General features: G+C 40.3%; 1 protein-coding gene across 1 annotated transcript in view; it reads right to left on the reverse strand.

The window, feature by feature from the left end:
* The window catches only part of LOC105279682 (zinc finger and SCAN domain-containing protein 26), a 325,080-nt gene that overhangs the window by 14,881 nt on the left and 283,649 nt on the right, over nt 1–26,550 (reverse strand). Inside the window, exons 5-6 of the mRNA XM_011339603.2 lie at nt 5,630–5,966; nt 1,215–1,426 (exon numbers count right to left, since the gene is read on the reverse strand). Coding sequence (XP_011337905.2) covers nt 1,215–1,426; nt 5,630–5,966 — 549 coding nt within the window. The remainder of the gene's footprint in view (nt 1–1,214; nt 1,427–5,629; nt 5,967–26,550) is intronic.

The raw sequence follows: 26,550 nt of genomic DNA on the forward strand, positions 1-26,550 counted from the left end.
CACCGATCATTCCGCAAATGTCGATGATCTCAGTAGCCGAATAAAATTGTGCTTATACTATGTGATGAGAAGATAGAGCTCATGGGAAATCGATTCTCAACAGTGTCCTCTTATTATAATCGGTCAGCTACTTCTCGAGTCCGCAACTCGTAAATCTCAGCAGCTGGCAACTACCGGTTACCGCGTCCAATTTGAACAGCTCATTCGAGAGAAGCGTAGCAGCCTCGGTCTCGCAGATACTAAAAGGAATGCCCGATGACTAATGATTTATTGCCGAGTACTTGACCTAGCTGGGCGACAGGTCGTTAACTACCGGCCGTACGCTCAACTTAAACGTTATTATTATCGGCACAGATCACACGGCGATATTTGGTAGCGAAATTGTGCTTCACGCCGATTTAACGTGGAAAGAAACGTGGAGATAATCGCCTCGATTTACACATAGCTTCTCCCTTTACGAGTGGAAGAAGAACTTCTCTGTATCATTGCAATTAAATATTGTTTTATCTCCAATATTATCTCCAATATTACTTGTTGATTTCAGATTTTTTTGCATGACAGATTACCGTTGCGTATATGCATGAGATCGATATTGTTTGAAACAATAGCAAATTATCAGCAAAATCGCATATTCCAAGGGAGAGAAGGGACCGATGTTATAAAATGACGAAGCGCGAAGCGATCGTGGTAGCGATCGCTGACGCACACGCGTGAGTCACGATCGCGCATAACGATCATCGGGAATGTAGCGCGTTTGTTTCTCCGAATCGATTGATTTATCTGATCTTGATTAGCTTTTCCAAGTGCAGTTCCAATAAGGCGTCTATGGCTTTTTAATCGTGTAATAGAACGGCGAGATTTATGATATAAGGATACTGTGCAATTTAACTTTTGATCTTTTGTCTCTGCCTTCGGTAGCATTCTTGAGATACAGTGATATCTCTCGTTTAAATCTATTTTTACATTGTACTTCATACACGTAGATTACTCGTGATATATACCAATCTAAAACATCAATCTGAATAGAATAGCAGAATAATTTAAGAAAGGTACTACTATTTCAAAACTGCTGAAATTGATGGCCAATACATGGACGCAAAACCTGTTTCTGAATAAAATACGAATTATAGTTTCTATATTCATCGAGACTCACTTCAATCAACTTAATAAGATCAAAGTCATGTTTAATTAAAGTGCATTCTTAATTGCCTTACCGGTATGGGTTCTCTTGTGCGCCTTGAGATGCGAGCTCTTCGTGTATACCTTGTCGCAACCGGCGACATCACATCTGTGAACTTTGCGTCTTTTTAACGCATCGCCGCATTCACTGTCAACGCCTAAATTACCGCCGTTTCCGCCAACGCCGGCATTTCCTCTACCGCCCAATCCGATGCCCGTCGCCAAACCCGGTCGCTTTTGGAACACGCTGTAAATAGAGAATTAAATTCACAGACTTAATGATGTTCTTAATGATGTTCTTAATGATGTATATACCAGATAGATTGTGCTATTAAAAAGCTATTCTAATATATTATAAATGCATTCGTAGAAAACGATATATTTGTTTCTTAATAATTTTTTTCCTTAATAATTTTAAAAAATAAGTTTCTATAAATACACCTTCTTATAGTGCGAGCTTGATAAGTGATATAAGAAGATCGAAATTCTATGTTTGCAATTTTAAGATACCATAATCCAAATTGTGCACTTTATTACTCTACTTTGACAAATAAAGCATGTACATTTTACAATCTATTTATGAAATATTTATATTTCTGAATATTTAGCATATTGACAATTATAAATTAGTTCGCACAACTTTTATTTTCATACACAGAAAGAACTTGTTCAGTAACCAATCCTTCATTGGAGTAAATATAGAAGACTAATGACGATATCCGGGATGACAAAGAAAATACGAAATAATATACCGTTGAAAGAAATTGAACGTGATTTCTAAAATGCCATAAAACCGTGACACATTGCAAGTTATGAAAGAATCGGTTCTGGGATCGCATGTCTTTTTGCGTCAGATTGTCGCACGGTGCTCATAGCTATATACCATGTACTCGAGATGATATTGATTACGACGAGGAAACGCGCGACAAGAAATTCGACGTTCAAGCTGCAGTCGCTGCTAATATCAATTCCGATATAGACGAGATGTCTTCATCGAGCGTTTTGCGCTGCGTACTCGATTGCGTGTTCCGTGACAGACGATCTCTCACTCTTGCTTTTTCTGAAGACATTCTGCAGGAGGATGTGATTGCTAATGTTTGATGTGCACTAAATTCGTAATCTTCAATCCAACACTTAATTCAATTTCTTACTTTTAATTCAGTTTTTTTATGAATTTATTTCTCGAATATCTTCGTAAGAATTAAGACATAATTTTTTTAAATGATTAAAATCATTGTTTAAATAATTTAAAGGTAAAAAATAATCTAAAAAATATATAAAAAAGTTAAAAATTAAGATTTAATATTCTCTAAGTTTTATAGCTCTCACAATAAAACACTTAGTTACTTAATGGAAATATAAATCAATATAAATCGCATTTATTTGGTCAATCGTTATTAAAGAAATGTACCAACTTCTAGCGTTATTTGCACATTGCGAATTCAAATTAAAGTTCCTTTTTCGGTAGGTACTTGAAAAACTGAGCAATTCCTCGAAAGCGGGCAATCGATCGAGTGACACCGGATCGATTCGATCGGTGCTAACAAGAAAGGCGTATCGAGCTGGCTCGATCAATCTCAACTTGACACAATGAATTCTGGTAGGACTTGTTTTTCCGCAAAACTGGTACGTGATAACAATATAGATCAACTCGTGTTTCTTAGAGCGTGCCGTATTAGTGCCGCTCAATTTGGCGGTGCTCAAAATGACGTCTATGAATCGTTCTTAGGTAAACACGAGCTAAGCGTCGACAAGAACGAGACTAAAACGAATTACGTTGATCTATAAAGATTCGAATCTTTCGAATGCACGTTTCCCGATGATTTCATTATGTCAATTTAAAAAGTAGACTTTATCCGATTTTTCTATGCATGCTTATTTTTTTATCATTATAATAAGTCGCATGCGACTTATTATAACACACAGAAAAAAAGTAAGTGTCACATCAAAACTTATATACTTGTATATACGCAACAATATTTATAATCTTCGTAAAAGAATTTAATAATCTTGAATTTCAACTATATTATAATCTTATTTCAATATTATAGTTGTCACCTGAAGAATACAATATAATTATTTTCTCGACTAGAAAATGCGTCAAATAATAACGGAATAAGATCGTGGGCATGGAGGTAAGAGACGTATTTTCACGTTGACGGGATTATATCTTATATCTATTATTTATTATATGCACAATTATCACACTCTACCAAATTGTTAACCTCCACGCGAAGACAGCCGCGCGATGGTAATCTAAACTGAACATAACGCACAACGCGAAAACAGTTTGAAAATATGTTATTTTCTATTTAACATTGTTTCCTTTCTATTCAAGAAAATTATTCTTAAATGATAAAAATATATTTTTCTTGATTGAACTATACAAAATTGCTTTATTCAAAAATTGTTTTCTTCGTTTAACGTGATATAATTTCATTATTTCATTTTAGTTGAAATTCAAGATTATTAAATTCTTTTACGAAGATTATAAATTGTTGCGTATATACAAGTATATAAGTTTTGATGTGACACTTACTTTTTTTCTGTGCAGACATGCAGTCATATTAGGCGACGATATTTTATATAAATTCATCAAGACATAAATCGCAGGGCGATATCGATCTACTAGCATGCGGTACGAATCGAAGAGTTTTAATCTGGCCCGATAAACGGTATCAGTACCGTAAGGACCTGACGAGTCCTTAGTCGCGCCGTATTTCATCGAAGCCATTCGTACCATTCGCGCTATAAACAGTGCGTTGCATGGATTGACATAAATCCGTTCGCAATCGTGATAATCTGGCTCGTGTCTGCTTCAAACCTTCTTCAAACCTCTTCAGAAAATGTCAAGTGTGTATCTCTGTTCCTCTCTCTGTGTCTCTGTGTCACAAGATATAATGGAAAATTAATCATTTTAGCATAAACTATTATGTTCACTATATTGCCTTGCAACACACTTTTTTAACAATCCTACACATTGTAGTCCATTAACTCTCACATCAGCGAGTAAAAAATTAATGAGTCATGTAGTGCAAATATTACAATGAATTTGATACGAAAAACTACTAGATGAACATGTCAAAATAAATAGCCACATAATTATAATTTATAAATATCTTTGCTATAAATAGATATAAATAATCTCCACTTTAAGGAAACGTGACAACTGTGCTTTTACTATCTATCACTATTAATATCACTCGCATAAACATCAATGCATATGATTAAAGCTTAAAAAATACAGCTTGATAAAAACTTTTATCAATGACGACGTAGAATCTGAAGTCGCAGTTGCGACACATCCTGTCACTAGTCGACTAGATTAGACATCGTAAATCTGAGAGAAGCATATTTGTCGTAAAGTATCACTGCGTGCGAGAACTCGTCGCGGATCCTCCGCAGGGGGTGCTAACATGCGGGTACCAGTACCCGTGCGAACGTATCCGTGTTCACTTGAGGTACACGCGTGCATATATACACGAAGAGATAGAAACGCGCATTCAAGAGGCGAGTTGAATTTATGTCAGACGCGATTCGCAGCCATCTCTTCATCGCACGTGACGGTAGAAAATTAGTACGGAAGAAAATTGAAAAAATTCGAAGCACGGTGTAATTATCAGCGGCGAGATAGTTGTTAGAAGTTTTTAATTATTTGTAAAGTTTGAGTCAACGCGATCCTCGTGAGTGCCGCTTTCACGTTTCCAAGTAGCGACAGATTTCTTACTTGCAAGCGGCCTAAAACCGTTCTTCGAAAAAACAGAGACTGAACGGAACTGAGCTCGTGCGCAGCTGTACCAACACGATGATTTGCAAAGAGCGTAATGGATCGACGTCACGCTAATTGGGCGAAAGGAGCGAGTCGAAATTACTTAGGCGCGTGCTCGAAAGAAATCGTGACGGGACGTGTAAAATGAGGTTTGTTAGCGTGCATCGGGTGTCACGAGATTACTATGTTTCCTAGTGTACGTCAGGGCTGGTTTCTGCAACGGGGAGGTGGATCTCGGAACGGGGGACCCGGGTACAATGGAAACGACAGTCGCGCGGCGAGAGAGCAAATTAAACGAGATTTACAGCGGGCGCACGATCTCGTCCTATTAACCCTGGACGTGCTTATGCATTCGATGAAATACGACCCATACGAAAGCATCGGCACCGTGAGCGAGCATTTGCCGTACCCTGTTGCTCTCGACCGATTGTAAAGCGACAATAAAGTCGGTCTTTGTATCTCTTGCAGCGAGCTTGGCGAGTATACATGCACGCTTTTGCGCGTGTATCAAATATCAATCGATCATCGAGCTCTATCAACCAACTTTTGTGTGCTTGTCTCAATTAGCTGGAAGAGCTGCAGCTCCAATCTCTTCAAACGCAATGCTCCTCGACATCCTCTCGTAGCCTTGCATAAAATACACAGTCAGATAGGACATGGCAACAGGTGAATAATACTTACAAAGAAGCCTCCTTTATCCTCTGCAACGCGAGAAGGGCCGCGGAAGAGGAAACGAAGACGGGATCGGGTGGCTCCATCACGCAGACCGACACATCTCTCTCTCGATCCCTCTCCCTGTCCCTTTGCCGGTCTCTATCACGATCGCGTTCCCTTTCTCGATCCCGCGCCTCCCTTTCTCTGATCGCGGGCTCTCGTTCCTGGTGACGTTCCCTCTCGTTCTCGCCGCTCCTCTCCCGCGCCCTCTCCCTCTCGCGCTCCCGGTTTCTCTCGCGGCTTCGATCGCGATCGTGATCCCTGTCCCACGCTGTTTCGCCTAACGGTGGCAACGATGGTGACACTGCAAAAGAAACAAGACAAACGTCAGCAATTCCAAGTTCCTTGGAATTAAAGAATAAATTTACATTTCGCTATTATCAATTATTATAATCAATAATTGTATTTGTTTGTATTTCCGTATTGATTGCATTTTGACACTAAATAAGTTGTCCATTAAAAAGATTTACGTAACTGTGGAAATTCGCTGTAACTGTGTGCGTTATTAATCGAACCGTTATTCCATGTACATGGAATTTTCCGATTTAATGGAAAACATAGTTCTGCGTAATGATGGCGACTTTAATATTCAATTGCCAAGGGATCGGATTATGTGCGGAAGGATATCCCTGCTTACAGGAGAGAGGCTGTCTTGACAGATTAGAAATCTGTTTCTAGAAACCGGTATCAACCGCTGTTGTGCCTAACTGATTACGGTAGTTTACATAATTATGTAGTACCTTTCACACATTTTGCGAAAAACTCATGATGTTCCCTGCAATTATTATTATTATTGCTGTTCAAAAGTAAAATTGGGGATCGTGGTGTTCCACGAGAGAGACTAAATGCAAGCGAATAATAGGAACGACGTGGCATTTCTTTTGATAAGTGTACGATATGTATTCGCCACTTTGTGCGAACGTGCCGTGGCACAGTCACGGTGCCGTGCCCTCGATTCATCAACGATCGAGGATCGAAGGTCGATGCCAAACTAGCACGATGCAGCTCATGCAACCTCTCGCGAATAAATCAGCGGAGCAGAGAGCGGCGCGAGCGTTTCATGCGCTCGTATCCTCTTCGCGAACGTAATCCCGTGCGACCGCGTGCCATAAATCGCTTTTGTAATTTCTTTTCGCGATGCCCGAGACTTGAGATCGACCTAACTTAAGACACTTCGTTAATCATCACGGCAGATTCGTACATAATGAATGAATTCACCGCCCGATCCGTGATTTCCGCAGGATTTTGTTATCGTCGCCGCGTTCATCGCAAAAACGAAGCCCTCTATGTATTTCTGCGCCTTTCAAAAATCGGCAGTCGCAGTTTATTACCGTGTTACATGGAACATTGCAATTTACTTTGCTATCCAGAGAGTTTCGACGACCTCTGACCTGTTGACATCGCGGCATCGCGCTAGGTCGTTGCACTTCTTACGATTTGTGCGAGTCGGTTGACAGGCGTACTAAATGTCCGTGACATTGCTGTTACTAATTAGTAGTCATATTAGGAAAGCCAATACATTTGCGAGATCGAACGGGAAGAGGCGCAGACTTCGTAAGAACCTCGTCGATCGTACTGCTGCTAATATTTTGACCATACGCATTTCATTTGATTATAGAAATCGCTGTTTTGATCATCCCTATAATCGACGTAAAATCATAATTTGCAAGCTTACCTTGTTACGTGGCAACGGCTCTCTTCCCAATAAATTATCTTTTCCGTAAAACATAGATAAATTGCTAATAATTTGCATTGCGCGCGCGCGGCGCTTAATACTAAAATAAACAGAAATGATGAAAACTTCAGAAATGGATTTCTTGTAATTCATATCTTGATTATAAACAGATAAAATGTATTTCTAACTTTGGACTCTCATGAAATTAATATGAATATTTAATATGAATATTTAATATGAAATTAATATGAATATTTGTCATTATAATATATTTCAGGTAACGTTTGTCAGGTTCTGTTCTCATAAAAAAAGCTAAATAACGTCAAATACCTTAGATAATGTGTCAGTGCCGATTTTACTATTTTGCGAGAGAGAAGTATTTCCCTTCAGGAAAATCTAAATTGACGTCTAAATTGATTGAAATCGATTGTATATTCAGAAGTTACGCGATAGCACAAAGTTAGCACGTGGCGCAGGCTCATAAGTTAAGCAGAACGTTCGTGCGGAACGATCATTTAAGCTGACGCGATATGAAACTTAATGCTTCCCTCGTCTTCACAAACCGACAGACATCTAAAATACATAGCCGAGACACATATAGTGTTACTACTTCGCGCCTGTGTTATTAGGTATATTCCACGGCACGTAGTTTAATGATCCAAGTTATGTTAAAATAAATAATACACGACACGCATAATAAAGCTGAAAGACAATCAATTTCGATAGGAGAATGTATTGAAGACAGAATATCTCCATGCTTTAGATTGGTGAATATCAAATAAATATTATATGCTATTAATAATCTTTTTATTCTTTCAGCTTTCTTTCTTTTTACATTTTGTGCATCACCTGAATTTATAAATGCACGAAGATTTAAGAGATATTGTGCTAAATTGTGGCAAATGGATTATTACATCAATAATATAATGACAAACAAAATATTCACTTCTGCTACACGCACAGCTAATTATGGATTTGGTAAATATCCGCTCTTGTATCCACAGAAATCGCGACAGATCTTGCAGCAATCGAGCGCCGTTGAATCTAGGTATCTAGGAATCATTATAAATTCAGTCGATCGAACTACGACACAGTAACAACGCTATTATTAACCGCAATTTCGTGCGCCAGGCCGCTTCGCTTAATTAGCCGCTGCATCGGACACTTTTTTCCTTCCTTCCTTCTCCACCGAGATTTTATTCCGGACATCACATTAAAGTCATTAACTCTTCTCATAGTTCCAGCTGAGACCTATGATCTTCGTTATTCAATAGAACACACAGTTATCACAATAGGAAATGATGATAGAGAGCTCGTCGTTACTCTATCTTTCAGCTTTTCCTTCTTTCTTTAATCCGTTTCTCGTAGCATCTAGCTTTAACGTTGAATATAATAATATCAGTAAAATAATAAATATATTAGTACCTGTCTGTATTAGTAAGAATATATTAATGCGCAGGATTGACGTTGAAATCCTGCATGTTTAATTATGTCTCTAAAAAGGCTTCCGGTAAGAAGTTAAATTAATGATTAAGATCGAGTCGCACAGACAATTTGGATTAATTAATTCCGGATCAATAATTTTGTCTATCCCTTCCTGCACATATCTTTCTATATTATATTATTTATAAGAAAGATAAGAGAAGAGAAAATTTAATTTATTACATAAAACTTTAATTTATTTGAATTGAATATGTGGCTCGGTTCAATATTGAACCGTTTTATATAATAATATTTTCTAACTTTAACATTTATCACCATATAAGAATAATTCTGACTTTATCGTCGTTGAAGAATTGATTTCATATCAATATTGCAAATTTTAGTTTATTATAAAATATATAAATATTTTTAAAACTCTCTATAAAAATTTATTTTAGTATGTGCACGTTATTATATAAATATTAATATCTTTAATATGCACACATAATGTGTACTGCCTCAATTGGCATTAAATCATTATCTATTATCTTTCGATCATTTTTCTCCGCAGTATTTTTACTATTATATTTGCTAATATATTCCATTTATTAATTATTGTAAGTCTCAAGATGTCTTTTAAATTTGTAATACATAGTTTCTTCTAATATTCCATCACTATATCAATGGTGGAAACATCCCTCTTTCGTCTACTATATGATCACCTCGCCCACGCTGGCTAAATCTAAACATCAAGCATTAGTGATACTAATGCGCGGTCTTATCATGTCACTCACTTTTCTGTCCGTCTTACCTTCATCTTCACCTCCTCTCGCCTCCATTGCGATCTTTTACTTTCGAGCTTTCTTTTCTCGTACCCAAGTCTGACTCTCTCGTGGCTGTGCGCAGGAAAACGTCAGGAGATAATTGATAACGCAAAACGCCGGGGTTAATCCATCGATTTATGGGCAGAATGTGTGCCGTGAATTTTTCAGAATCCGCCAAATTGAGGGATAATCGTCCGACATTAATGACTCGCTGGTAAAAATTGCCGCGCTGGGCACGCGAGACCAGGGACGATTGAGAGAGATGAGTGGGAGTTCGAAGGTTACAGTACTTCGTATGTCCGGTGGCGGAATGAAAGAGGGAGAAGAGAGGGTGCTTGGACTGAATTAATTGAGAGAATCGATCTCGAGTTAGCTACGGCAGAGGCCTTCAGGATAAAGGAGGCTTGCCTCGTGACCCGTCGAAGGTCGAAGGTAGTCATTCGAAGGATTTCACGTTCGCAATGATGCGATACATGCTTCGTATCAAGACTTGAAATCAAATTATAAAAATCTCCAACAAACTCATAAACTCGTGTAAACTCGTGATTAAATATCACGAGTAATGTAACTAAACAAAGAAAATATGATACGAATAAAAGTATAAAAAATGTAAGTAAATTGAATAAGAAGACTATAAAAAGAAGCAAGATCAAAAGTTGTAAAAAATAATAGTGACATGGTATGAAGAAAACCGGAACAATTACAGTTTTACAAGGAAAGACAATTACGAAATACTCCAGTCTCGAGCTAACAGGATGCTATATCACACTCTATCTTGAAAGGTTTAAGTAGGATATAAGAAAGAGAGAGAAAGAGAAGATTCCAAATATGCCAGATCAGTCACAAATGAACGTTCCATTGAACCTCGCTTACTCCAGCGACCGCGCGCGCAATATCGATTATCGCACATTGTATAATCCAGCGGGTGGGCGCATTAGGCGCGCGGAAATATGCGAGGATGCTCGCGTGCGCGTTCGCAGATGGAAGGTGGGTGGACATGCCACCCGCGTCGCGGAACTCGTTAGACGTCGGGAGTTTTCAATTAAGTTTCCGGGCTCGCGCAGATTAGCGCGCGCGACCGGACTCACGTCGATTAATCGTGGAGTACTATTTCTCATGCCGTGCATCTGCGAGCCGAGCCGCCACGGTGTTTGGGAAATTTATCGATGCCGGTTCGTCGTACAAAGTACCGGTTATCCGTCAGGTGCGAAGATAACGCGCGAGATAACGCTTAAACGTTATTCGCACTGGATGGATAAGTTCATCGGCGCGAATCAGGAAAGATCCCACGGACGATGCAAACTTTCACGCGGATATCTGCGCGTTTCGTAGACAAAAAAGCACGTGGGCCGAAACAATTGGAGATTACGTGGGTGTATTCAAAGTTCGCGCAACTATAATAAATACATAAAGATGTAGAACGGATTTATTACGTTAGATAGTCAATAATAATTTATATGTACTTGTAATATAAAAATATCAATTTATTCTCATATAAAAGATCGTCATATATTTTAGGATAGCATGATCATTGTTGCTATGTTGTACTGTTCCAACAGAGTGAAACTCGATGGGACTGAAACTATTCACGTGACAGAAGTTCCTATCCTGGGAATAATTAAAATTCATGTTTCATCGCTTTTACGATTTCAGGACGTGCAATCTACACGTGACGCAAACGCGGAATGAGAGATTATCTCTTTGTCATGTGGCACGTTAACGTATCTTTATCATAATTAAGCGCCGTCTCGTGAACACTAATTCACAAAGGCGCGAATGTATTAGCGCAGTGAAAGTAAATGCGGAAGTGCAATTATATACGTCAATTCGTAGATCGAGATCGCAAGACAACACTTGCACTTCCAATCATTTTCGTTAACGTTCAGATAATATGCGATAGATAACAGTACGATTTCACATTCCGTAATATTTGAATCATTAAACTATTTCCATTATCAACATTATGGATAATTATGTACTATACGTAGGAACATTTTTAATGCATATTTTGTAATATATTTTATTATCTAATGGAATCGAAATATTATCAAATCATCTATACGGTAATAACTTTACATGTAAATTTAGTAATAAGAATAAAATACATTATTAAACTGAGGATTTAGTATTATCGACTTTGATTAATCATGGAGGATAAATGACGCCATGGAAAGTGTGTAATTCATTAACAACCTGAAGGGTATCGGAATGGCAGTCGCGAGAATTGGTCGCTCGTAAAATACGAAAGCATGATGGCATCCAGATTAAGATATGCGTCGGCAAGTAATCGATTCATATACGCGTTGCATTAATCTCAGAGCTATACTTTTACGACACTCACTACTGTCCCGCGATAAATTGCGCCTTCGTTATCGTGTCCCCCGAGTGCGTATCCCCCTTTTTTTTATACATGTCGTAAATATCACGCCATCAAAAGTAATGCTCGCGCATATGCATGCGAATGGGTTTTTGTAGTCGTTAATGGAATACTTCTTATCTGTATGTGGCTCGCGAGACGCAAAAGTATCGCGCAACGTTAATAAAAATCATGGCATGCGCTATATATTATGGTCGCACCGTGGACCACAAAGCGCAGCTTAACTTTGTTTAATTGTATCATTTCTTTATGAAGAACGATGAATATTAAACAAGTTATTATATATATTCATTATTATTATACATATACATCATAATTTATTTGTATCCTATCTCTAGAGATATAAATCTGTTTTGCAAAAATTTATATAACATTACGTGGCTACTTAACGCTCGATATTATTTGCATCTTCACAGATGGGATGAGTCAGATTCATAATCAGGCGTAACCGCACTTAACGTTAAAAATGTTGTGGCGATATGAAACGGTCGTTCAATCAGAGCCGCAGAGAGATATTCCAGGAGATAATACTGTTACTCGTCAGACGATAACAACCAGCTAAACGAGCGACCGCGGAATAGAGGGTCTAAGTGAAAGCGCGGGAGTTAACCGTTTTGAAGAGATAAGTCCCTCGCGGGCAGCGTTCGAATTGTTCCACCCACGCTGATCACGCATAAACGTCCGCGTGCGAGCGATAGAAGGCTCCAGCCGCGGTGGGCATGATGCTGCAGATGGATGAGCCGGCTCGATTCATGAGACTCGTATGATCGAAGAAACGGGACAAGACAAACACCGGTTAATTGGGAATCCGCTAAGATGGATGGATATCTTATTATCTGGCATGCAGTACTATATAATGCAAGAAGATCGCGCGCGCACGCTCCGTTGATGCATGGATGCGGGGACAGAAAGATTAGAGAATGGCGATCAGGGTACATGACGGGCATTAACGGACGCAGCACGGGACGTCGCGACGCTCGTGATTAATCGGGCTCGGGAAAACCGCCGCATCGGAATGCATTACCAGCATAAAATGTTACCGGCCCCATGGTCCCGTGTTGCCTCGCCAGAACCAGTCACGAATAATGGTATCAGAATGGGTGGTCACGGAAGGTCGAAATCCTGAACATCGAACTTCGTGTACTTCGAATGCCATAATTTATACTCGTTATACACCCGCCGGCAATTATGAGTACAATGAACGGCTGTTAATCAGCATTTTGCACTTGCTACGTTATTAAATATTCACATTGGATATTTTTTCAAATGATTGCATGCCGCAATAATTTAGAGTCAGGACATGATTTATTATATTTTCGGTTTGTACATTTCGGTAGTTTGTACATAATAAAATTATTATGCTATTATAAGTTATAATTATACTTTGAGAATGTCATATAATTAGGAAGCTTTTGTATAATCACAAAAAAATCACAGTTTATAATATATTATTACATTACAATAATACTTATATGTTTTGCTATTTTTAAATCATGGTAGTGTCTACTTTTCCTAAATTAGACCATTACATTTAATAGGTCTCAACTTTTCAATTTCATTAAATTCGTTTTCTTCCATCTATTTCAAATAACAATATGAAAAGTTAAGATTGATACTGATAATGAGATACGGATTGCTTTAGAGAAAAAAAGAAAGATCGCAGAAACGAAAAATGTGTGATAGTGAATTCTCTGTAATGAAGACTCGGAAGTTTTGAGAACCGGATCGAACAACCGATATTCGAACTTTATGAGGACGGTTTCATTCTGGTACCTCCCGGGCTGAGAATGAATTATGCAAGCGGTGGTACAGCTCGAGAGTTATGGTAACATCTCACTTGAACCGATACATAACAAATCCTCCCTTGTGATCGGACTCGGCGAGTGTCGAGAATGAAACTTATTACACCTGCTAGGCTATATACATATTTAATAACGTCAATATTCGCTTATCAATTTAGTGATACATATAACAAAACTCCAGAGTGATCAAACATTAGTCTCAAAGCTAAGACGACACTTACTAACAAATATATTTTTGCTGTCTATAATTAATATTAATTCATAATCGTTTGTACTCTAACTACAATTTATACTAAATACAAAAATCAAAGTAATGTATATTTTTCTCATGAATAATACATCAGTGAATGATATCACGGTCATATATGCGACTGAAGTTCTTGAAGCAATAAAACAGCTCGCAGGATGTTTGGCAGTTAGACAAGAACGCTTTAATCTTTAACATAGCAAATACGTTTCATCGCATGCAGACTGAGGTCGTGTTAGTTCGATTGAAGTTTGCCAATAATTCAGCTTGAATTGCTAGTTTATCCAGACAAAGTTAGCATGAGTTTCAGTTTGTATCGCAGCAACTCACATTGGTAAAGTCATCAATTGTTCTAATAATAATCACACTTTTCAATGCAATTACATACGTACAAATATCAAAATACCAACAAAATCAATGTTACACTTTGGAACCTAACGGATCCGAAGAAACATTAAATTATTTCCAATTTTTCTTTACATTCGTCTTTGCAGTAGACAAATTAAATGAAAAAAAGGTTAATCTTTTAGAAGATAATATTTTTTCGACACTTCCAATAAAGCTCGGGAATACTGGAATCACATCAGGATTCACAGCTTCGGCAATAGATCCGGGTTTAAATCCGCGTCGAGACGAAGCTTGATGTTCCGTTGCGAATGCTGCCGACGTCAGCGATTACGGACGTACGTCGTGGACCTGTCGTAACGTCCGCCTGGGCTCCGTCCAAGGGGAGGCGTATAAATTATGGACGCGGAGGTGCCGATACTTGATAAATCTATCGGCAGGTGATAGACGAGCGAAGGCGGCGCGGGTCGGTTTGCGGGCTGCGCTGTGAGCCGTCGTGCATCAAGCCGCAGCAACATACACGTATGTGCATCCTGCTAGCTAGCTGCACCTTCACCCGTAATCGTCTTCTTCGGATGAGACACGTGGACGGCAGCGCGCGCGCTAAGTCCTTGTGGATCCGCTCGTCCTTCCGCGCATTCACTCCGCTACGTGGCATTCGAGATTGCGGGAACCCCCGAGGTCAATCCCGAGGCTCGATTACGCGTATCGATGACTATTAGGCGCGGTTTATTCATGGCTCGCTCTTGGGCTTAGTCTGCCTCGGTCGTAGTTCACTGCATCACGATAACCCTTCGTCTGCTTGTCACCCGCTGAACTAGGAAGTCTCGAGTGGCACGAGTGACAGCTGATTAAAGAGCAAATAAAAGTATGTTGGTCTCTTGGAGAGAGTTTCTCGCGTGACAGCGTTGAACGGTATCAATGAACACGATGATAAGGAGGATACGTCATTGTCGCACATGCGGGACGTTTCCTTCTTGGACCATCTTATAATTAATTTCCTTCTTCAAAGAACTAGAATGTTCAACGTATCGTTTGCATCATACAATTTGCTTTGAAATTAACAAAATGTGCCCTTTTTTAATTTATCATTAACATTTTTTTTCTTTTTTACTGATTATGAATTATGTTGTGCAGAAACTATTCACGGCTCAACGGTTGAGAAAATTGTGCAACGCATTAGCAAATCACGAAAGTGATGATAGTTCTGAGGCAGTTCGTATACTTGAATCCTAAGATATGGCGGTTGCACAAGCATTAAGTAAGTACTCGTCCGAGACAGTTAATCCTCAGCTATAAAGAAGTTCGCGTCTCTCATTTCACGTCAAATAATGTTTATGATCGTGTAGTAGAATCACTACACCGTCGATACCCAGATGGTGTACCATTTAAAGCGAAAGGTTGCGCAGCAAGCAAGATATCGGAATCGCGTACGCTGAAGCTTCAATTGTGACGTCAAAAATCTGCATACAAAGTGTCATCGTTTATCCTTCGCGGACAGCTTGTAATGTCGGTATTTCACCTTTCGACAAATGCGTTTCTTTTACAAGAAAAAACAGTTGAGAATTTTGCAAATATCTATCTAGCCCGATCTCGCAATTACATGGCAGTATCGTTTAATAAAATCAAAACATCAAGTAGGAATCGGCGTACACGCGATCTTATCTGAGTAGACTGACTTGTTCGAAGCATCAAAACTGACATACAAAAATTGACTTAAAAACAACACAATGGTAATGAATCTTCAACATGCTGCTTTGTCTACCGGTAGCACTAATCTCTACGATCCCGTCATGCGCAAGGAAAGCGAGAAACGACTTTCCGATCGATCACCGGAAAAGCACAGTCCGCGCGGGTGTTCAATCCTCGCGAGAACTAGCGCAGACGTGTTTCACGGCCGAGCGAGAAGAAAGAAGCGACTGAGGAGGAAGAAGGCTCACGAGGAGAGCACGCGCGCGGCATACGTACATACGTAGAAGACTCGCGGATTTCTCCGGGCACGGCGGACGCGCGGTCAATAAATTTGCGATTTTTTTCCGCGCGCCTCCTCTTCCCGTATCGCCCGCACGCCCGCAACCATCCCGCGGGATTGACTTTTTCGCGGCGTCCGGAGCGGCGAGACCGCGCGCTGCGCGCGACCCGGGAAAGGGACGGCGGCCGGCGATTACACGGATAATAAATTAACGCGCACGACCTTATCGAGCCGTATAATTCATCACGGGGTTACGTGCGCGCGCGACCTGACTCCGCAACGCGCGCCCGCCGGCCCGGTATGGTGGTTTTGCACATTAACCTCGTAAAACTCTAATGGCACTCGACCCCTTACACCTGTAATACGGTATACGGCCGGGCGATGTGAAAGTTCGGAGCGCGGCGGAAGAAGGCTGCGAGTCGGGACAAGGTAAACGCTCGTTAGGTCGAAGACGCGCGTCGTTAGAGGAACGACGTACTCTCGGCTCTTGGAACACTTTTCCGTCAGGGGTAATGACTTTTCACGGAAAATACGCCGTAATAATATTAACCCTTGACACGCGACGTTAATACGACGCCTTCTCCATTAATCTATTATCCGGTTACACACCACGCGGGCAGCGAGAAGATACTCCATGTGATACTATCAGAAACAACATCTTAACTTCAAATCAAGTATTTATAATATTAAACGATCATAAAGATGTAAGAGAAGTAAAGAATGAACGATTCTACAAATCGATGAGATTGATCGATGACATTCGACTGTCTTATTCAATTGTGAAAAATTAGGAATGTCACGAAATTCTCTCATATATTATTATAATTAGGTAATGGTAATGTAGGTAATTGTATATAAGTAAATTGATGTAATCAACATTTAAATATTATAGATTATTAAATACATCCCAACTCACTTTTACAAAGTGATAGATTCAAAATAACAAATTGAAATGAAGAATAATTAGATAATAATTTTTATTCATAATAATTTTTCAAAAAACACTCCTCGAAATATAAGTATTTATGTCGCATTCTGAGGGAAATTGAATTTTAGATCGAAATGTTTTCCCATTAATGGAAATTTAATTATCGAGTTAACTTACATGCAGAAATAGACGTAGCTACTGATGCAATGGAACAAACGTAATTTGCTACGATCGTGCAATAAGAAATGAGCGTTATCGATGTACGTAAACAGCAATTCAACTAGGAAATAAATCCTGCAATCACGATGGTCATAATGTCCAGAAATAGAAATGGCCCTGCATGTGCAACCGTGTTCTGTCCTATTTCGTGGTTCATTAGACGTTCTGAAATGTCGATCGATGTCGCAGTTAGCGTTCGGTAACGTTACTCGGAGATCTCCGAATGCGTGAGCTCTCTAGGAAATGAATTTTATTCTACATTTGCAAATACGAGAAAATTGTCAGCCAGTCAATCTAATACCTTCTTTTCGCAACAGAATGTAATGAAAACATTTTTATTTGTTTCCCTATTATCGATTATCATTCGAATTAAAAAAGAAAGATGCTTTTTCCGCAATCATCTCGCAATTCTTAGTCTCTCAATTTTTCCAGTTTTAATTGCACAATTCTAATAATGGAAAATATTAAAAGCAGTGTCAACGAGTATTTATTTAATGCTTTCCCGCCCGCTCGCTGCCATTTACGGCTCCAAAGAGGTGAAATTACGTAACTGGCGTACCCGCGAGATATCTTGTCGCGTCGCGAGCTAACGAGGCATGCGATATGGGTGAAGGATAATTAATTAACGGCTTGGCCGGCAATACTCTCGGCCAGGTCCAGACGTGCCCCGTCAACAGGACTTTCTTAATAAGAATCGCGATATATACCTTTCTCTAGACACGCTGGTGCACGTTAAGTGTCAGTTCAATAAATATCCGACCGACATATTGCAACAGCCAGAAAAACGTTGGCAGCAAACAAGATAATAAGAACACTATAAATAAAAATATTTAGAAATACGTAACACATGGTAGAATTTTCAGAATTATTTCTCTTTAATATCACTGGTGGACGAAAAGATTGATAATCTCGCTTGATTTACGAAGCGCATTCATCGGGACGCGCAAAAGTGGATTCCATCGGGCGGATTTATCGGTCTTGTAAATCGCGTTTACGAATAAAAAAAGGAGATCTCATTACACGTGATACATCAACAAATCACGCTAACCGATAATCCGGGCCCGACCTTCGTTCGCAATCTGCGGATCGCTGTTGCGGCACGAGCAAGCGGCCGTGTGTAAGGCCGCGCCGTATCTTCGAGCCGCGGAATACATTATCCCGAAGATTAGTGTGCGAACGATACGAGAAAAGGCACGTACACCGAGCGCGATGGGGAGGTCTATTCGAGCGCAGCACGAGTGCGATCCGCCTGGTAAAACGTGAGATGCGCGAGAACAGGCGTTAGATTCGGCCTCCACTCGCGTGCAGCACGTGAATTCATCTCTACGGCCTCGTTTGCGGCAACGCGACAAAATCACAAAGCCAACTTCGGAGCACAAACAGAATCACATCGAAGTCAAACTTTAGCTTGGCCAAACTGGATTTATTGGAGAACGAAGGGTCCCAAAGGTCAGCAAATTCCGTAAAAGTACCTTGGAATGTACAAACTGCCAGAGTATATTCGTTTAGAATTTCTCCGATAACGCGCAGTGATTTATCTATCAAAATAATTCTGATCGGATCGCGAAACAACTCATTTACTCACTCAAAGGGATGCGCGTGCGTTAATCTATTCCGCGTTAAATCGACTGGAGTTCTCTCGGATGATTGATCAAATGCCCAAAATGAGTTTCAGATTATGCGTTCATTCCGGATCGGCGCGAATTAGATCATTCCGAACGATTAGCGAGCCGAGGGCACGAATCAAAATGAAATCGTTCGTGCGGCGGCGTTATTCGTTCCGCGGTCGCGATCTTCTTATTTCTGCCTCTCGTCATGTAGCAGCCGTGAGCAGTCAAGTACATCATCCTCGCCGAAGAGCGAGCGTGGGAGTAGCAGACGGATTTACGCGTGCAGGTGCATCGGCATACGCTGGTACGTACACGATGGGGCGGATGCGACATGTCCCTTGCCTTTCGTTTTATTCATAAGTGTGACGGGAGTGGTGCCCACGTTCTACGTACTGCGACGTGGCGCGAACGTTGCTCGAGTGCAAGTTAAACAACTATTCATAAATATCGTAAAGCGCCGTTACTGATGGCCGCATGCGGTGCTCCGGGTTTTCTCGCCGGAGTGGCCAGTAAATTCTGCCGGCTGTGTCGACGATAATGCCGTACGTTCAAGCGGACCGCCGATGTGGATGATCCTCTTTGGAGAACACCTGACGCGCTTCTAAACGTGGAAGAGGTGACTGGATGCATTGCAAGCGAGGAATATTTCTGCGCTGACATAGACGGTTTAATACATTTCCGTTTTTCTCTTCTTTCTCGTTCTCGTAACAAAAATATCTAATTATTATGCAGTATTATTTTATTATTATATTACATATATTATTTTCTTCAACGTGGAATTTTGTCTCGAGATATTGTCTTGAGACTGATTATGACATATCTTTTACTTTAGTTAAAGAATATACTTCATACTTCATATATGCTGATCCACTTTTGATTACAGTCCTTTTAATTATAGCAAGCATCAATCTCTCGATGGCAAAGAGTGGAGGTCGAGTGCGCAGTATGACTACTTTATGAATGTCTGACACAAACTGCATAACATTGACAGAAGACCCGTAATTAACTGGAAGTTTTAATTGGCACAATTTGCTGGAGCTTAGCGCGTTACGGTTCACAGATGCTCGCTTGATCTTCCACGTCACGACACTTTAACGAGGAGCCACATGAATCCGCGCTCACGACGCGTCGAAGTTAATGGATTTAATCGCGTAATCGAGGAAGCAATATCGAGGCCTCATCTCTCGTAGCCGAGGTCACGTGCTTGCGATCGACATAATTCACGGCTGAATGAACGTCGATAACAAGCCGGGGATTGACGGCGTCTGAGGAACACGGACAGTCGTACACGTAGCTTTTACTCTCTGACGTATGTGCGACGTTTCCACGCGAGGCAGGTGGAACGTGCAGTCAATGGTGCAGCCTACGGCCGAACGCGAGCAAGCAGGCAGTAGTTTCCAGGAATATCGTGTCTCCTCTGGCATTGCCCCGCAAAAAGCCACCCGAGCCAATAACGATTACGATAAATTAGGGCCGCACGCGACATTGTTGCACTTGGCCGAAACATGTGACCCGCATCCGAGAAAGCCAGCGCTTTCCGAGAACGGCGTTCTCCTGTGACAACGCAAAAACTCATTCAACGGATAAATTGCAGTTTAGACAGACATGCGATACATTGTGCTCTGCAAAAAATTATGCCATTCCAACTGTAATTGCCAGTAGATAACATGATAATAATCGCGATAATTCTACTAAAGCGGCTTCTGCTAAGATGCGCGGAGGAAAATTTATTTTGTAACATCATTTATTTAAAATGATTTATTTTACATTTTATTTTTCACAGCATGCATTTTTATTTTCAGGCTCTTACTTCCTTTTTTTCAGGAATAAATGATTTTCTGCATACTTATCGAGCCGCAAATGTAAAAGAACATACGCGTCATCGCCGTAATGTAAATTCGTGACTTTGAAGAAAAATTTCGCACATGTCGCAACGGAGGCACCCGTTGACGACGTATCTCTGTTGGTTCAGTGCCTTTTAATACCTAGATACTTTATGATAATTGTAAGTGCTCGAAGCTTGGAGACTTTACGACACGTTATTCATAATGATCGCGCGCGGCCAACACGCTCGTAACCATGCCTCATCCGTGGAAAACGCGAGGAGCATCCCGCGCGAGCAGATACTTTGAGCGGCTCGTGTTATCTGATTAATGCCGATAATTCGTGTGCGAGTGCGCACACGCCAACTGAGATTCGCGCGCGATCGGCGGCTAATAATTATTATTCGGCCGAACCATAAACACACGAAATGCCATGCAACTTTGCGCTGTCGTCACTCGTGAAAGAAATCGCAGGTGTTCCGCGCGAATCTGAATTCTAAGGAATTCCCTCTCGTTGATTTTAGTATTTTACTACCCCGCGCGCAAGAAAGAACGATCGAACGAACGATCGGCGTTACGTTCCCTTAATTTGTCATGACTCGGACCGGTTGCGAAATCGACGACGCTGGTCGCGCAACCGCTCCTGCGGTTACTCCTGCTTTTGCTTTCATAATGCAAATTACGATCGTTTCGTATTGCCTTTGAGAAAATGCTCCAGTCAGCGTCGTCGCGCGAGATATCGCCTTTTGCGAACCCTTAAATTACAATTGCGCCCGTGTTTGCGTGTTTCATAAGGCACAAGTACAATTCGCGTTCGTGCACGTCGCGTATTTCACCGCAGCAAGATTGCGTAAGATTGCGTTAATGAATTCCTCGACTCCTCCGAACGATTGCGTTCGGTACTCTCGCTTAATATGTTTTTTCCGCATCTCCAATAGAATATTAATTATGCGAAATTTACGTTCATCGCGATACTTGCTCGTGCATGTTTTTTTCCCGCGGTACCTTTGCGCTTGCAAATATGCCGACAAACAGAAATTTTAATGAATACTCGATATTACTGGACACATCAGTGCCACGTCAAATAATTTAAACGAGTGAAATCTGCCGCCGTATTATATATGTATACACATACATAAAATATACATAATAAGCAGATTAAATTTGTGACATAACAAGCGAAACGGATCATTGTCGTAGGAAAAAAACATTAAAAAAATACTACACAACGTATCTCTCTCGTGCAATTAACACACAATGTTTTAAAAGCATTACCGTTGTGGATTGTTTTCATAATCAAAGAGAAACTTGAATCATAATAACATTTCTGTGTGAATTTCTTAGAATCTCTATCTGGAGACTGAAGAGCCATGATGTTGAAAAAGATTCAATTAGAAAGAAAGCTAAATTAATTAAAGTGAGGAAGGTTGAGAAATTTTGTTATATTATCTAAAGAACAATACAATTTATATATTTTATAATACCGTAATATTTCCTTTAGCAATACTCATACAGATATATAGTGCAATGCACAATATTTATTTTATTTTTCAGAATAAAGTTAAGTTCGTAAATGTAACAGAGGAACGTAAGGAAATGTACTCATCCCGGAAAAACTTCTCGTTATTGTAGCACCATTTGGTGCAACGATTCGTCCGTTCATTTCCTCATTCCCACGAATTATAATTACTAATCATTAATTATCTCGAGACGTCCGCGCGAGAGATGCCGCGAAATAATACCGTAAATTAGCCGATCTGTCTCTGGCGAATGAAGCCGCTTTAAATCGAGAATCCCGACGTAAGGAGTCGCGCATAAATCCGCGACCGGCCGACGGCCGGTGGGTGAAAAAGCGGCGATTCTTTCCAAGCTCACGGCATTGCCACAACAGTATCCCTTTCATTGCATCCTCCACGTTATACGCGCTGCTTACGCCACGTAATCTCGGTCGCATCTCTGATTTCAATCTGCACGCGCGCTTTACAACGCACCGCACGCGAACGATCTACAAATCAGCCCCGTTTCTTTTATTCCGTTCGGCGAGCGAGACCGCGCGCATACTACGCATACGTTGCGCAATTCGTACTGATTTACATCGCCGGCCGAAAGCCTGAGATCGCACGCGGGAACGCCGCGGTTGCGGGAGAGAAGAATCGCTAGCTCTCGTCTAATACGAGTTTCATCGAAAGCGAAACAATTTTCGTTTATTTGTTTCCGAACTGTTTATGTGTTTCCTATGTGACCTGAATTTCGTTTTAATCGGTTAGTGCAACGATATGTCTGTACTTCCATACACGAATCCGACTCTACTTGATCGAACAGCTGATTTTTATTCGTATTATTTATATGTGCATCATATCATTATTTTTGATGTTGTTATATAATAATAATTACATCAAAATACGTTCTTAATTTCAGAATAAAAGCAATAATAGCAAATTTATTTAATCCATTGCAGTTATTGATCATCATTAAAAATAATTTCGTAATTTTCTGTTACAACGTGTGGCCTTAGGTTCGTTATTGGCCAGCGCAAGTTTTTAATTATTCTTGCTGAATAAATCTAAGATGGATTGGATTGGACCAATTGGAATGGAACGTTCTTTTCCTAACGAATTTAATCCCGGAAGGACATTTTGATCGCCGTGTACATGGGTTTTCGTTCCATAAATCTCACGGTTCTCGGCTTCTCTAGGGATAGCGACGTTCGATCATCATTGCATGACTCCCGCGAGACATGCAATGTGCATAAATGGCTAAATGTTTCATGCCCATAAGTGACCTGAATTTCTCAACGTAATACGATTAGGATCTCGCTAAATTAATTATCGTAGATTCATCAGCGTCGAGGTCTGCGCTTCGGCGGATTAACGTTGAAGCTTCGCCCGTTTATTAAGATTTAATGATAAGAAGACATTATTATGAAGAGATTCTTTGAAAGTCTTATTATAATGCTAAATATGTTGTGCGATAAGCGCTATCATCCCAGATAACAAAATATATTACATTACTTTGACTATGAATCATAAATTAAGATTTCTAACGAACAAGGTCAATATTTTCCTTTCGCCAAGAAACAAGATTGATCTTATAGTTCATAACAAGAAAACTTGAGAAATTTGTACATAGAAAATATGTAAGGCTGTCAATTATATAATATATCACGTGGACGATCTTGAAGCACTTGCTTTATGTTTCAAGTTTTCTATCATCGTTAGCACAAAATTAATTGTTTCTGAAAAAGAGCATTTCCACTTTATCAAACGAATGAAAAGGGGATCTAAATATTTCCCACAAGGCAGTAATTAATGGTAATTCCTAGTCTTCTGCTTACCACGTGTGAGAATTTATTAAATCACTATGTCGTGGAAAATACGAACGAAAAATTACACGCCATCATTAGACACTTCATTGTGTGCGAAATTCTCGTGTCTAAGGAGAGCACGCGCGTGTATACGCGATATAGAAACCCGACGCGCGCGAGATGCTGTAAATCACGTCGCGCGCGCGTTTCTTCGAGCGTAAATAGCGCAAAGTGTTCGTTAAATTTCGCGTTCCAGGCGTCAAACGCGCGAAGCTGCGCGATGCTCCCGCAGATATAAGATATAATACCGCGCTGTTTATTACGCCCGTTATCGCGATCGTCACTTTTACGCCTCTGCGAGCTGCAAAGTGGCGAATTAATCCAGCCTCGCAGTTTAATCGCTGCAGAGACGACGACGGTGGCTGCGTTCTTTTTCGCGGCGATAAATTTGCGCCCGCCGAGCGCTGGGCCAGTCCGAAAAGGGCGATCGAGTGAGGAAATTCACGACTGATATTATTTACAGCATGCAATTCGCAATTAAGTCGCCGGCACACCTAAATGCGCATTGCGCCATAGCACTTGTGAGCGAGGCGATGAGTAGAATCGCAAACGCATTCGAAGCGGCCGCGGCGTTTGCCTGCCTTTCTGATTACGAGCGTGATTGCTCAGGATTTGACGCTTGTAACGCAATTTCCAATTTCGCTTTGCCGAAACGGGCGTTCACTTGTTACGTTCACCTTGTTTCATTACATTTCGACGAGGCTGAATGCGTACTACATATAATAGAATGAGCGGCTCTCCAAATACGATTTATCAATCCTGCGTCCATTAGATCTTCCGGAGAAGACAATTTGTGATCGCGCGCGACGAATGGGGTCATACAGAAGCGGCTGAGCGAGATTGCGGAGAATTCGTGACGATGGAGTTAAGATAACAATCGGAGAAATATGACAGAAATAGCTAGGATTATCCGAACCTGTTTGAGGCTTATTAATGAGAAGAATCGTTGTTATAATTCGGCAACAAATAATTTTATTACACGTTTCAAATTGTCTTAACTGCTATGATCATACGAAAAAGTATTACAATATTATATAATTACATATATACATAGATACATGGAATTTATATTACAACCCTCTCGCCACATCACGTGCTCCATCAGCAAAGCACATCTCCATTTCCAATTCAAGTCCGAGCACAACTCTCCAGACATGATTTGTCAATCAATATCCATTACATCAACCAGGGAAGACAGTTTACGATCGTGACGAATGCGATTGTATCGAAGAGCTATGATAGAATTGAAAGGAAACCTGCGCAGGATCACGCGAGAAAGGATCTCATTGTCAGAATCGATTATCAAGCGAGTGATGCAGCTAAATATCATTATACGGGGGCGGCGGAGGGGTAAAACAAGAGTTTTATTCGCGGATACGCTGATAATTCAATCCTTACTCGGACAATCATTTTAATGATCTCCCTTTCTATGATGCTTCTCCTTTTTACGTTAAAAGAAAAATCATCATTGGCAGTGAGAGTATATACAGCGGTATATACGATAGAGTTGAAAGAGACTGGTATTACCATCCCTGCGTGGCTGTGTGTAATCTACCGGCGAGTCGGTGTTAGACTTGTCTACGCGAAGACAGCTTAGAAAGAGATGGAAAGTGGAGCACTCTCAGCGACTCTCAACTACAGCACTCGCGCGCGTTGATTTCTATTTAATACCAACTTTGCAAAGCGTGAAAGAATTCAAACTGAAAACAAATTTCCGAGTGCATCTCCGAAATATTTCTCAACTTCAACAAGTTTTTTCGCGGTACTATCAAAGTATGTTTTAATATTCATATATGTGTCAAAATATTTATTCATCTTAGGTATATTTATTTTATACATCAAAAAAACAAATTTTTTACAGTAACAGCTGGATCTCGATAATTATCCAAATTCAATTCTTACAAGATTACTTGAAAAATGCCTGCAGCCTTTGCTGCATGTTAAATTATATTTTCTATTTACTCAATTTAATATTTTTTTATGTAAGTTTTGCATAATATCTAATACGTTATGTAAAACACAGAAACGTTATGATGCGCTACGCAACTTGGAGCTTCAATACGTCTCTTTTCATGTCTACGAATTCCAGACACCTCGTGAAAGGTAATCTCGCAAGAAAGGGAACGCGCGAGGCTTCGCTGTCTTCATTTTTATTCGAAACAAAGGCGGCAGTGATCAGTAAACTGGATCAGATCGGTCCACTTCCCTCTTCCATTCCCTGTTCCTTCAACTATGATTTGCCAATAACTCTTTGATATGCAGAAAGCCCATCGTTCACCA

This window comes from Ooceraea biroi, chromosome 8 (assembly GCF_003672135.1).
Source record: "Ooceraea biroi isolate clonal line C1 chromosome 8, Obir_v5.4, whole genome shotgun sequence".
NCBI lineage: Eukaryota > Metazoa > Arthropoda > Insecta > Hymenoptera > Formicidae > Ooceraea > Ooceraea biroi.